The sequence below is a fragment of the Eptatretus burgeri genome, chromosome 4, assembly GCF_056783735.1.
Source record: "Eptatretus burgeri isolate ZD-2024b chromosome 4, Ebu_testis_v1, whole genome shotgun sequence".
Classification (NCBI taxonomy): domain Eukaryota; kingdom Metazoa; phylum Chordata; class Myxini; order Myxiniformes; family Myxinidae; genus Eptatretus; species Eptatretus burgeri.
This window is the reverse complement of record NC_140964.1, coordinates 34,654,367-34,668,728: the sequence shown is the minus strand read 5'-3', so window position 1 is coordinate 34,668,728 and position 14,362 is coordinate 34,654,367. Positions and strand designations below refer to the sequence as shown.

Genomic DNA, 14,362 nt, shown 5'->3' with positions numbered 1-14,362 from the left:
GACTATAAGAGGCCGCACTCGCTCGTTGAAAACGAGTTTCAGTTTAGTTCAGTTCAGAGTGGAGCTCTCCAGTTGAGTACAAGTGGAGCTCTGGAGACGAGTTGAGTTGGGAACTGGTGGCGTCCAGTCAAGTTCGGGAAGAGAGTTGAGGGAGTCCAGTCGAGTCCAGGCTTGGAGAGAGAGAGCTCGGAGGCAGTGGAGAGCTGTTCGGAGTTGGTGTGGAGAGTTCGGAGGTTGGAGTGCGGATAGAGACACCGAGGGTTGCCAAACCAGGGCCCAGCGAGTCACCACGAGGGTGGCAGGTAACCTGCATGGCCTCTCAGAGCCTTGCGGTCATCCCGGCTCCGAGGAACATTAAAGGCCTACGGGCCCAGTTCTCCCTGTTCTTTTCTGGGGTTTTGGCATGGAAGTCTGTGGCGCCTTGTCCGATAAGTAGACAATTGTTATAAGTGTATGTACATTATAAATAGACAACGGCTGTAGGTCTTTTTGCTCGTGTCTTGTCCCTTACCCCCATTCATTGCATACGTGCCTGCATGTACAAATAAATGTCCGCATTGTTTGAATATTCACCTGCTCGTTGCGTCCCTTTCTCCATTGAACTGCCATAATTGTGTTCGGAATAAACAGCTGGTTATTAATACCGATAAGATAATCGGGTCCAATGGGGCTTGGCGATAATAAACAGTTCGGCAATCGCAAACGGAGAGAGCTGTTTAAGCGGCTCGTTTCCGAGCAAGTTCCGTTGAGGTACAACCTCTCAGTTGTCTGTCTACGCGAATAATTAGGTAAATCGACAATTCGGCGATCGACCCTGTAGCGCGGGCAGAGCATTGACAAGGTTGTGGTGTGGTTAAAAACACACCTGTAGCTTGATTTTGGCGTTGATCCGGAAGCTACGACTGGATTGCCATGTTCGGCGGGCACGCGCGGCCGCAATTAGCTCCAGGCGGTCGCTCGCACGCCGGAATGGCGGAGATCCACAACTATATATATATATATATATATATATATATATATATATATATATATATATATATATATATATATATATATATATATATATATATATATATGTGTTAATGATGACATCATAGGTCAGGTGGTTTGAAATTGCCTTCATTGGAAAAGGGGCGCTCGGGCCTCTGCATCACTGCTCGTAGTTTTAATTAATATTATGGTTCCTTGAATGTTATATTGACCCACAGGTCAAACCGTTGATCAGAGGAACTTGAAACTTTGACCAGCTCTAGTGTACCACTTGAATTGATGCATATTCTAAGGATGACGTCATGGCTCACATGACATGGTGGCCATTTTGGATTTCATGAAAACCTTTAAAATGCATTTCCTCCTCCATTTTTTGATCTGTTGAGTTTAAGCTTTGCATAATGAGATCTGAGCTGCTGTTAACCATGATGTCATTGCGCATTTGTCCAATCAGAGTGGGGCATCTTGGTCCCTGGCATCACTGCCAGCAGTTTAAATTTAATTTTCTTATTTTATGCACCTTTCACCCTCGTTGCACATCTAAATACGCACCTTTATGCGGGCGTGTCCAAAGCTTTGGCGTCGTGTATGTATATACCGTGTTAGGGTCATATTCTGATTGTCAATGATGTTCAAGCCAAGAAATATGACAGGAATGGCTCTTCATTCAAATATCATCTTGCTCGCACATGGCATTCACTCCTTTGATGCCTAATTTTAATACATCGGGTGTTCCAGACCAATTATAATCTGAACTGCGTGCCAGTTTTTGGGCCAACTTTGCTAAATTAGTGTTTTCTATTTGCAATATTTTTTTTTATCCAATAAAATGCTTTCAAAAAGCCGTTTTTATATTGAAGGGAGGGAGCTGAGAGCATTTCAAATTTTGATCAATTGCTTGATAAAAGCTTTGTTTGTTTGCGTTGGTGTCCATGTTGTGTGCGCTGTCTTTCTTCTTCCAGGTCGGGAAGGGGACTGTGGAAACAACGGATGATGCACTTCTCAAGCAGGACATGCCACCTGCTTTCATCAAGTGAGCCATATATGTAATCTCCCTTTTCATTCTGCCGTTTTCTTCCCATCTCCCCATTGCACTGTTTCCCAATCTGTTTCCAGTAAAGATCATTTTGTTTTGCTGCGCTTGCTGTCGTGGTGGAACTTGGATGACTAGCAGCCGTGTTCATTGCATTACAGTTGTATCTAAACCGTTGTTTGCCTTTCTGATCACAGGCTACGAGTACGGAACATTTTTCCTAGTCGGGTGTTTATTAAAACTTCTACAAACCCCCGCGGCCATCGCACACTGCCCCTTCTGGGTGTTGGTCGGTCTTACTAGTTTGTTAAAGATCCTTTCCTCGTATTGAGTTCCCTTACAAGGAGTCTCAATGCAGGAGGAAGCTATTCAGCCCATCAGGACTGCACGATGATTGCCAACCTATGGTTGTTTGTCCGTGCTCCATCCTCTTTTTAAATGCTGAGCATCAAGTATGGAAGTATCACGTACCATTTTTAAAGTCTTTGGTATGACTCTGCAGAGGCTCAGACCACAAATCTTCCAGCTTCAGAATTAATGCTCTAATCATAACACCACTGATTCTAGTTGTGTTCACTGTTCACACAACTGTAATATCTCCTCTGATTTCCTCTTGAAGCAATCTCTGGCCTGCAGTAACAGATATGGTTGCAAAACAGCAGCGTAGCTGCCAATGAATTGTACAGATGACCCACAGAATGTTTTATCTTTCCGTTGCACGTTGTTAAGCGGTGAATCTTTATCCACTACAACTTTCCGTCGCACCTTCATGATGGATATTGAAACTCTTGTACATTGACCATTGTGTAATAAGGGCTTGGTACGGGCACGACTGCCTCAAGTAAGCTTCTGCAACTCTTACTGCAAGAGTTGTGCTTTACTTTCTCGATCAAATTTCTGAAGATCATGTCGGTTCTCTTGAGTTTCCAGACAGTCATGGAATGGCATGGCTTGGCTGTCCGTAACCCTGACTTTTATCCGTGTGACCATTTTCTTTTGGGGCATTTGAAGTCCAGTCTTCATGAAGACCCAAGGTGTTGAGGGTGAAAGTTGCGACATTGCACCACTCTGTCGACGAAGGACTTGTACGTCACGATGTCATGATAAAAAAATTTGTACACCGCTCCTTCCCAATTCCATATCGAGATGATGCATGACATCATTGCCGGTCACTGAAGGAAGAGGATACTCAGTTTATACATCGTTTGTTTGTTTTGTTCTTTTCTTTTTTTCTTTCTTGTTTGTCCGGGTGATATTTCAACCATTCTTTGAGCTAGGAAGCTGAAATTTGGGTACAAAAGTGATGATGTGCTTTGACAAAAACGATGTTTTTATTTTTTTGATTAATCAATTAATTACTTAATTATTATTGATTTATTCATTCCTTATTTATTTTCTTTCTCATCTGGGCAATATCTTGGGCACCATTTGAACTCGGAGGCTGATATTTGGACACGACAGTGAACAAGTCCATCCATCCATCGGGAACATGCTCTGTGTAGAACGCTGGTGCTGCCTAAGCAGTCTCCTTGGCTATTGGGCACAATCCTGGACGGGTCACCATTCCGACACAGGATACCAGCATGCTGGCACTCATTTTGCCGACCTCGGAAGGATGACAGGCAGAGTCAACCCCACCTGGTATTAATTCAACAGCCGAGTGAGATTCGAACTCGGGATCCTCGGATCACAAGCTTACCAAACTAAGCATTTAGCCAACACCAGGCACGTGAACAAGTGATTTGACTATAAAGAGTATTTTTGATTTATTTATTCATCAATTAATCGATTATTAATTTGTCAATGAATGAATTTTCAAAAAGTTACAGATTCGGATGAAACAATGGTGGCTTTGGTATGCTATTAGCCAATTGATGAAGAAATTAATAATTTTGCGATTATTTATTTATTTTAATTGCTGAATTAATAAACTGATCACTCAATTATTTTACACTGCTCCCTCCTAATTCCTTCTCCATGTGCTGCACGGCGGCATCGCTGGTCACCGAAGGCACCCCAGCAATGTCACGCGTTGGAGGGTTTATTATTTATTTATTTGGCATGGGGCAGTGTACTTTTGAATGTACCGCAACTTGTTTTGTTTGTACCGAAAGTCCCTTGTTTGGAGAAAGTGCAAAAGTGAAAATGGTTGGCGCAGTGAACATGTGTTTCCATATAATAAATATCCAAATATTATCGTTCGTACTTTATGGATACATCGTTGCTCAATAAACAAACATTAAGACCTTGCTTTTGAAACAACGACCACACTCAGTGGAGTTCGTTCCTCCACCAGGCTGAACATTGTGTATCCCACTGATTGGCCGGATCTGCACGGACCTGAACCAAAATGTAATCGCTTCGTCCTTGTCACGAGGATAAACCAGTCCACCAGGTTTCGTCTGAATCCGTCCATAATATTTTTGAGATATCCTGTCCACAGACAGACAAATGGGGGTGCGAACATAACCTCCGTCCACCTTTGGTGGGGGAGGTAATTATGCATATTGATTTGTTTTTCATCCCTGCCAAGAAGACGTTGGTGAAGTTTTGTTCCGTTTTTCTAATTCCCACTTATCTGACACCCTGGTTAATGAGGAAGTTAATAATCAACACCTTAAAAAAGTGATTAATTCTATTGAAATATGTAATTGTTGTTATTTCACTCCTTACCTTCACGGATCTTCGACCCTGCTTTGATTATATTATTATTATTTTTTTTTTTCCAGAGTGGAATCGGCATGTGGGCGCCTGGTACAAGCCGTAGACATGTTGGCAGCTGATCCGTTTTCTGGCACAGCACGTGACCATCTCATTGACGGTTCACGCGGAATCCTCTCGGGAACATCCGATCTACTGCTGGCTTTTGACAAGGCTGAGGTGTTTCATTGTTGCAAACCTTTTTTCTCACCCCTGTGCTTACTGCCCATGATGCGTATTTGCTCTCTCAGCTGTGACGGCTTTATTTCTATTCTGAAAGTCATATAATGGGTTTCTATGACACAAAGTCTAAAATTTTGTGCTTTGTAAACCATCCTTAGGTTCGCAAAATCCTACGTGTGTGCCGTGGTATTCTGGACTATGTTGCTGTGGCGACTGTTGTGGAAAGCATGGCGGACCTGGTGACGTACACGAAGACGCTAGGCCCAGGAATGGCGCGACTGGCACGGCTCATAGATGAGCGTCAGGAAGAATTGAGCCTGCCTCGTCATCGGCAGGCACTGAACACGCACATGGCTGCGATCCGCGGTCTCCTTTCCACTCTTATTTCCGGTATGAATGAGCCTGGGCCTTTTTGGCACTCATTGCAATGAGGAATTTTCTTCTCGAGCTTCAGCTACTCCAGTGAAGTACAGATTTGTTTTTGTTGTTGTTGCAGTAATCAAACTGTGGGTGTCTGCGCGTGGCGGGTCTGACGCTGAAGAAGCTGCAGAAAGCCGAGATTTTGTTGTGGCTAAGGTGTCTGGAGAGATTAATGAGATGATGAGGGTGTTGCAACTCACATCTTGGGACGAGGCAGCATGGGAAAGCCAGGTGGGTGATCTTACATGGTGCGATTGAAGGAAGGTCGGGGGTGACCTCACACAGCCTCACCTCGAGGGTCATTTTGTAAACCTTTAATTAAATTCCCACCTCCTTACCCTGACTTCATTAGTCTTCACCTCACAGCTGCCTTTTTCTGACTTCGACTGTTGGCTTCACTTTGAACACCAATCATTGTGGCCTATACACTTCCACCTCCAGAACATTTCCATTTCTGATGTGTACATTTTCTTATTGATGCCTGCATTGTAATTTTTTTCCTATTTCTCACTTTTTCTTTTCATTCTCTTCGTTCCCTAACTTTCCTTCGTATTGTCCTTCCGGGTTTTCATTATCCTGTTCTCCTGCCTTCCTGTCTTTCTCCTATTGTCATCTTTCATCCTCACTGTTTGTAGAAGGTAAGGTGTGCATGCGGTTTGTTTTTCTTTCTGCCTAACCCAACAGCGTGCTGAGGATTCATTTCGGAATTTGCTTGTTGGCATTTACCCTGCTCCACTGTTTGCACCTCTGATTACTTGACGGTTAACTCTGCAGTAATCTGCTGTTGCTTTGCTTATTTTTGCTGTTCGAAATGCCTAAAATGTGTTGATGCAACTTGCTCGGTCTTTGGCGACCACAAGTCTTTCTATCTGACTTTTGTTTGGGAAGTACACATCTGCCTTTCCAGGACTGTATATGTACCTCCGCACACATTGGACAGTGCATGTTGGAAATAGCTTGTCAAGTGTACCCTCTCTTATGTATGTGGAGTCATAAACTTTTGGGGTAACGTATCTAATTGCTTTGTCTTATTTATGGTATTGCGTCAATTCCATCCTTTGGGACCATACTCTGTGCAGAGCATTGGTGCTGCTTAAGCAGTTTCCTTGGCTCTTGGGTGCAATCCTGTACGAGTCGCCACTCCGACACAGGATACCAGCATGTTGGCACTCATTTTTCCGACCTCGGAAGGAAAACAGGCAGTCAACCCCACCTGGTATTAATTCAAAAGCTGAGGGGGATTTGAACTCAGGATCTTGGGATCGCAAGCCCACCACCCTAACCATTAAGCCAACACCACGCATTATTGTGTCGATTGCATTGTATGAATCGCCTCCCAAAGCATACGAGGACCAAGAGGGGTCATTGGGGGGGGGGGGTTGAGTTCTTCTGATTGCCATGAATATGGGAGGAGAGTGAGAGAGGGAGGGACCGAGAGGAGTCATAAATTTTTGGTATTGTTGTGTACTAAATTTATGTGAGCAAATATTTTGTTCTCGTTGAATAATAATGAAACTTTGCCAACAGATGATTGCCAGTAAGCTGTGTTCAGAAGTGTTTTGCCATTAAAAGTATTGCTTTCAATTTTTATGTGCATTGCATGGTGCTTAAAGTGATGTTGATCGTGATCTAAAGGTTGCTTCATGTATTTAATAATGTAACATCATGATGCGTTTTATATGACAACTTGGTGCATGTGTGAGAGTGGGTTGGGTTCGTCTGTGTTGTTGTCGGGGAAATGTCAATGTGAGTTTTTCACATTTGCAGGATGCAGATGAGCTGCGCAGAGCTCTTGCCAATATGACCTGTCGCTTGCCCCAGGCTCAAGCCTGGCTAGCAGATCCCAAAGCACAACCAGGTGCGTATGCGTGTGCATGCTTACAAAAATTATTTTGACTTTTTAATAAATAAAAAAACAAGAAGGCAAGTCGAGGACCAAAGTTTTTATTTTTTTATATTTTTTTTACATGGTCTAGGCTCGTGGAAGAGCGATTACACACAACAAATCAGGACACAACATAAACTCGTGTTGTTGCATGCAGTTCTGTGCTCTGCCTGGAACACAGGCATCATCCCAACTGACTGGAAGAGGGGCCTTGTTGTCCCTCTCTGGAAAGGGAAGGGTGATCGCCAGGACTGCAACAACGACCGAGGGGTGACGTTTCTCTCAGTGCCGGGCAAGATCTTTGCTCGGATAATTCTTGATAGGGTTCGCCACCATCTGCTTGAGCACCAGCGTCCAGAGCATTCAGGTTTTACACCAAAGAGGTGAACGATTGACCGTATCCTTGCTCTTCGGGTCCTCACCGAATGCAGACGAGAGTTTCGGCAGGGGCTGCTTGCAGCCTATGTTGAATTCAGTGAATCAGGATGCCCTCTGGAGGATTCTTGGTCTTCGTGGGGTGTCACCAAAACTGATTGATCTGATGTCTGAACTATACTCTGGTACTGAGAATGCTGTGAGATGTGGTGAGATACAGATGTGCATCTAGTGCAAGCTATCTCTGACTTATTTGCAGTTGTTACTGGAGTTGGTCAAGGGTGTGTACTGGTCCCCTTACTTTTCAGCGTTTGTATGGACTGGATTCTGGGGAGAATGTTAGAGATATCAAGCCGCGGTGCATCATTTGGGAACGTCAAGATCTCTGACCTTGATTTCGCAGATGATGCAGTCATCTTTGCGGAGACTCTAGATATCCTTTTGGGGGCCCTCGAGGTGCTGAATGAGGAGTCTTAACCGCTGTGATTATGGGTTTCCTGGGTCAAAACAAAGTTCCAGGTGTTCAATGACATCTTGGATGCTGCTATCTTGTCTGTACCTGTTTGTGGTGAGGATGTTGTGGTCACGGAGAGATTCACTTACCTTGGCAGTGATATTCATGTCTCTGCTGGCTGTGAGCCACAGGTCAATAGACGTTTGGGTCAGGCCTGGGGAGCCATGGATTCCCTGGATCATGGGGTGTGGTGCTGTGTCGGTACCTGTGCGGGAGGACAAAAGTCCTCATCTTCAGGTCCTTGGTGCTTCCAGTCTTGCTCTACAGATGTGAGACTTGGACTCTGACCAGGGATCTGAGATGGAGACTTAATTCCTTTAGTACCAGGTCTCTTCGGAGAATCCTTGGCTATCGCTGTTCGGACTTTGTGTCCAACGAGCGGTTTCTGAGAGAGACTCAAATGAGATTTGTTACCTGGATAGTCCGTGAGTGTCATCTGCGGCTGTATGGACATGTGGCTCGTTTTCCTGATGCTGATCCTGCTCACCAGATTCTTTCAGCGAGGGAGTCTCGTGAGTGGAGGAGGCCAATGGGCTGACCATGTGCCTCGTGGTTGCAGCAGGTTGATCAGCATCTCAATGAGATGGGGATGGGCCAGGTATTTGCCCGGGGGGGTGGCCAGACGGAGGCCCCTGGAATTCCGGCAGGAAATGGATGCAGCGACGCACTGCTCCCATGCCTGACCTGACCATAACATCTAGAATCTCTTCAACTAAGCCAAATTGCAAAATTGAAGCTCCAGATTTGAACTTCGCAGCAGTTCCGACTGCCAAATAATGTGTTCATTTGTCCGATTCGGACATATTTTGATGTTTTGGCGTCTCTGGGACGTGTTTAATAATAATACAGATCGGCAATCGCTAATCGATTGCAAAGCCAGCCATTCCTTATCAACCATTTGTTGAAGTGCTTCCTTGAGTGCTTAAACCATTTGGCCATAATGCAAACCGCACTGTCCATCTGCACGACCACCTGACTGTGTTGTGCCCCACAGTGTCATGCGGTACTTAGCCTGTCGTTCCTTATTAATGGTTGGATGGATGGATGGATAGGATGGATGGATAGGATGGAGTGAAGGGACAGATGGAAGGAATGGATAGATGGAGAGAAGGGATGGATGGGAAAGATGGAGGGAAGGGATGGATGAAGGCATGGATGGATGGACCAAACCGATTCTCTCCTCCCTCCCCCCTCCTTTCCCCGTTTCATCACTCCTCCCACTCTGTTCTCGCTCTTCCCTCCTTTGCCCCTCTCTTCCTCTCTCTCGTTTCTCTCCGCCTCCCACCTTTCTCTCCCCTCCCACCTTGTTCTCCCCTCCCACCTTTCTCTCTCTTCCACCTCCCTCTCTCCCACCTCCCTCTCCCTCTCCCTCTCTCCCACCTCCCTCTCCCTCTCTCCCACCTCCCTCTCCCTGTCTTCTACCTCACCCTCCCTCCCTCTTCCACCTCCCCCTCTCTCCCACCTCCCTCTCCCTCTCTCCCACCTCCCTCTCCCTGTCTTCTACCTCACCCTCCCTCCCTCTCTCTTCCACCTCCCCCTCACTCCCACCTCCCTCTCCGTACCGTCCACCTCAACCTCCCTGTCTTGCACCTCACCCTCCCTCTCTCTTCCACCTCCCCTCTCTCCCACCTCCCTCTCCCTCTCTTCCACCTCCCCCTCCCTCTCCCTCTCTTCCACCTCCCCCTCCCTCTCGCTCTCTTCCACCTCCCCCTCCCTCTCCCTCTCTTCCACCTCCCTCTCCCTCTCCCTCTCTCCCACCTCCCTCTCTCCCACCTTCTTCTCACTCTCTCCCACCTCCCCCTCTCCCACCTCCCCTCTCCCACCTCCATCTCTCCCTCTCTCCCACCTCCCTCTCCCCCACCTCCCTCTCCCTCTCTCCCACCTCCCTCTCTCCCTCTCTCCCACCTCCCTTTCTCCCACCTCCCTCTCTCCCACCTCCCTCTCTCCCTCTCTCCCACCTCCCTCTCTCCCTCTCTCCCACCTCCCTCTCTCCCTCTCTCCCACCTCCCTCTCTCCCTCTCTCCCACCTCCCTCTCTCCCTCTCTCCCACCTCCCTCTCCCTCTCTCCCATCTCCCTCTCCCTCTCTCCCACCCTCTCTCTCCCACCTCCCTCTCCCTCTCTCCCACCTCACCCTCCCTCTCCCTGTCTTCCACCTCTCCCACCTCCCCCTCTCTCCCACCTCACCCTCTCTCCCACCTCACCCTCTCTCCCACCTCCCTCTCCCTGTCTTCCACCTCCCTCCCTCCCCTCCCTCTCCCTCTCTTCCACCTCCCTCTCTTCCACCTCCCTCTCCCTCTCCCTCTCTCCCACCTCCCTCTCTCCCACCTTCTTCTCACTCTCTCCCACCTCACCCTCTCCCACCTCTCCCTCTCCCTCTCTCCCACCTCCCTCTCCCTCTCTCCCACCTCCCTCTCCCTCTCTCCCACCTCCCTCTCCCTCTCTCCCACCTCCCTCTCCCTCTCTCCCACCTCCCTCTCCCTCTCTCCCACCTCCCTCTCCCTCTCTCCCACCTCCCTCTCTCCCACCTCCCTCTCTCCCACCTCCCTCTCTCCCACCTCCCTCTCTCCCTCCCACCTCCCTCTCTCCCACCTTCTTCTCACTCTCTCCCACCTCACCCTCTCCCACCTCCCTCTCCCTCTCTCCCACCTCCCTCTCCCTCTCTCCCACCTCCCTCTCCCTCTCTCCCACCTCCCTCTCCCACCTCCCTCTCTCCCACCTCCCTCTCTCCCACCTCCCTCTCTCCCACCTCCCTCTCTCCCACCTCCCTCTCTCCCACCTCCCTCTCTCCCACCTCCCTCTCTCCCACCTCCCTCTCTCTCTCTCCCACCTCCCTCTCTCCCTCTCTCCCACCTCCCTCTCTCCCTCTCTCCCACCTCCCTCTCTCCCTCTCTCCCACCTCCCTCTCTCCCTCTCTCCCACCTCCCTCTCTCCCTCTCTCCCACCTCCCTCTCCCTCTCTCCCACCTCCCTCTCCCTCTCTCCCACCTCCCTCTCCCTCTCTCTCCCTCTCTCCCTCTCTCCCACCTCCCTCTCTCCCACCTCCCTCTCTCCCACCTCCCTCTCTCCCACCTCCCTCTCTCCCACCTCCCTCTCTCCCACCTCCCTCTCTCCCACCTCCCTCTCTCCCACCTCCCTCTCTCCCACCTCCCTCTCTCCCACCTCCCTCTCTCCCACCTCCCTCTCTCCCACCTCCCTCTCTCCCACCTCCCTCTCTCCCACCTCCCTCTCTCCCACCTCCCTCTCTCCCACCCTCCCTCTCCCTCTCTCCCACCTCACCCTCCCTCCCTCTCTTCTACCTCACCCTCCCTCTCTCTCTTCCACCTCCCTCTCCCTGTCTTCCACCTCCCTCCCTCTCCCTGTCTTCCACCTCCCCCTCCCTCTCCCTGTCTTCCACCTCACCCTCCCTCTCCCTGTCTTCCACCTCACCCTCCCTCCCTCTCTATTCCACCTCCTCCTCTCTTCCACCTCCCCCTCCCTCTCCCTCTCTTCCACTTCCCCCTCCCTCTCCCTCTCTTCCATCTCCCTCTCCCTCTCCCTCTCTTCCATCTCCCTCTCCCTCTCCCTCTCTTCCATCTCCCTCTCCCTCTCCCTCTCTTCCATCTCCCTCTCCCTCTCCCTCTCTCCCACCTTCTTCTCACTCTCTTCCACCTCCCTCTCCCTCTCTCACCTCCCACATCCCCTCCCTCTCCCTCTCTCACCCTCCCTCTCACCTTTCCATCTCACTCTCCCCCCTCTTCACTCCTTCTACCTCTTTAACCCTCCATCTCTTAACTCTCCCTCCCTCCTATCTCCCTCCCCCCTTTAGTGTTCCTGTCAGCCAAGTGACGGGTTTTATTTGCTCATGTATTAATAATGGTAAAATATATATAAATAAATAATGGTTCCCAATCCTGTAATATTATTCGCAGTATTATTTTTTTTTATTGACAAAATTGGGAAATGTAATCATGTGTCCCATGACTTTTGGCTCTGATCCCAAAATCCTTTGAACTGCCTCATGCTCAGATGTTATTGCATACACATATCGAATATCAAAGAAATGTGTCCAATCATGAGTCGACAGATCATATCCTCATTCTATTATTTATTAACTTACCTTTTATAATCATCAACTTCATCCATACATTTATTTACATTGATTTTTGCTTTAAAAACATTTGTAACATTTATATTAACAAACTTTAACCACAATCTATTGAACTTGTGATCTATGGATATCTGAGCCGATTGGCAGGGTGACTGTGATCGTCATATTAAACCAAATACCTCGTCTTGAGAAAGATATCATAGGATCCTTTACATCACCCTGATGAGGGACAAGATTGCCAACTCTGTGAATGACATTTTGTTTTACATCTACAAAGTTATTGAGATTGCAATAATGACAAAAGTGGAATGGAAATGTGAACTTCTTTGTGTACTTTGTGGTTGCTCAAGCTGGTTTTATTTAATACCCTCCATATTCATTGTCATTTGTTTGTTCTCTGCCACCACCTCCCCTCTAGGTGAGCCTGGAGAGTTAGCTGTGGGAGCGGTGCTGGGGGAGGCTGCTCGAGCCGCCCAATTTTGCCCCGCCACCGAGCGGGCCGAACTCGGCTCTGCTTGCCGTATTCTCAGCAACACCCACAATCAGCTTGGCCAGCTCCGTGCAAAGCAAGTACAAGGGCAACTGCATTCGTTCTATTTGTGTAACTAGTTCCACCCGCTCCCTACGGGAGAGGCAAGGGGGCATCTCTATTGGAAGTGGCCATCCCAACTTAGTGGAACGCTCCCATACACACCCCGAATACAACCACCATGTTTCAATGCATTTCTTCCCACAACCAAGCACACGTACGTCTCAAATCATTCCTCCCACATCTATGATAACTACAGTTTTCATGATGCAATGACACAGAGAACTGGCGTATCTTAGAATGACTTGTGCAACTTATGATTTATTTTTTAGCGATAACATCCAGTTTTCAAGTTATTCTGTCGAGTGGTGCAGATGTGCATTAGCAGGTATGATGGTTCACCCACTTTTTATGACAATTCCACACTTTCACACAAAAGTAAAAATCTAAGTTTGATTTGGCCATCCCATCCATCCATTGGGACCATACTCTGTGCAGAGCGTTGGTGCTGCCAAAGCGGTCTCCTTGGCAATTGGGCACAATCCTGGACGGGTCGCCACTCCGACACAGGATACCAGCAAGCTGGCACTCATTTTGCCGACCTCGGAAGGATGACAGTCCGAGTCAACCCCACCTGGTATTAATTCAACAGCTGAGTGGGATTTGAACTCCGGATTCTAGGATCCCAAGCCCACCACCCGAATCATTAAGCCAACACCAGGCATGATTTGACCATCCCAACTTTGTAGAACATGTCCAGCACACCCCGAGTCCAACCAAAACTTGGTTTAGGAGTGTGTATAAAGGAAAACACATATATACACACACACACACACACACACACACACACACACACACACACACACACACACACACACACACACACACACACACACACACACACACACACACACACACACACACACACACACACACACACAATGTGGTATGATTTAAATTGGCAAGAATTTGTCCTTTAAGCAGAACTTTCTTGCAAGATTTGATTGGGTAGCAAATGTTGGTCTTGATTAAACAAATATTTTTAAATCGAGTCAAAAATAAATATCTAGTGCAAACTATTTTGTTATTATTTTCTTGATAGAAGAGCAAGGTGACTTGCTGCTTTTGTATGTGCAAAGTTATTGCCTAATTATTTGAGCCACACTTCACAAGTTCATCCAGTGATTATTTCGTGCAGAGGCGAGGGTTCGAGTCCTGCAGCTTTACAGACAGCCAGTCAGCTGAGCCGTGGCCTTGAGGGCCTTGCTGGGAGCGTGCGACAAGCAGCTGGACGTGCAGAGGAGTTGGCGACTGCCCTGCAGGGTCTTGAGCCTCAGCTCGAGAGTGGACAGGTTCTGGAACGTTGAAAAAAATGTTTTTTACTCATTAATTCGTCTGCTCAAGATTACAGGTGTACATAGTACATACGTAAGGGCGATGAGCTGCTGTATGCACGTATTTCAAACGTAGATTGGCCTAAAACTAAAATGTCCAGGTTTGAAACAGACATTGCTCCCTTTAAACTAGACTTTGTTGGGCCCGACAATGATTTATCTATGCCGAGCTTTGGTTAGTTTTGTCTGAGCCGAGCTTACTTACAGAAAGGTTTGCTTCTTAGAGATGAGTGTTCTTGGAGTGTTTACTCT

The 14,362-nt window shown here is 47.9% G+C and overlaps 1 protein-coding gene across 2 annotated transcripts in view; it reads left to right on the top strand.

The window, feature by feature from the left end:
* The window catches only part of VCL (vinculin), a 61,135-nt gene that overhangs the window by 15,958 nt on the left and 30,815 nt on the right, over positions 1 to 14,362 (top strand). For both annotated transcript variants that reach the window (XM_085877362.1, XM_085877363.1), the window contains exons 3-9: positions 1,953 to 2,023; positions 4,753 to 4,903; positions 5,065 to 5,296; positions 5,403 to 5,557; positions 7,094 to 7,184; positions 12,606 to 12,753; positions 13,915 to 14,068. In XM_085877362.1, coding sequence (XP_085733488.1) covers positions 1,953 to 2,023; positions 4,753 to 4,903; positions 5,065 to 5,296; positions 5,403 to 5,557; positions 7,094 to 7,184; positions 12,606 to 12,753; positions 13,915 to 14,068 — 1,002 coding nt within the window. The remainder of the gene's footprint in view (positions 1 to 1,952; positions 2,024 to 4,752; positions 4,904 to 5,064; positions 5,297 to 5,402; positions 5,558 to 7,093; positions 7,185 to 12,605; positions 12,754 to 13,914; positions 14,069 to 14,362) is intronic.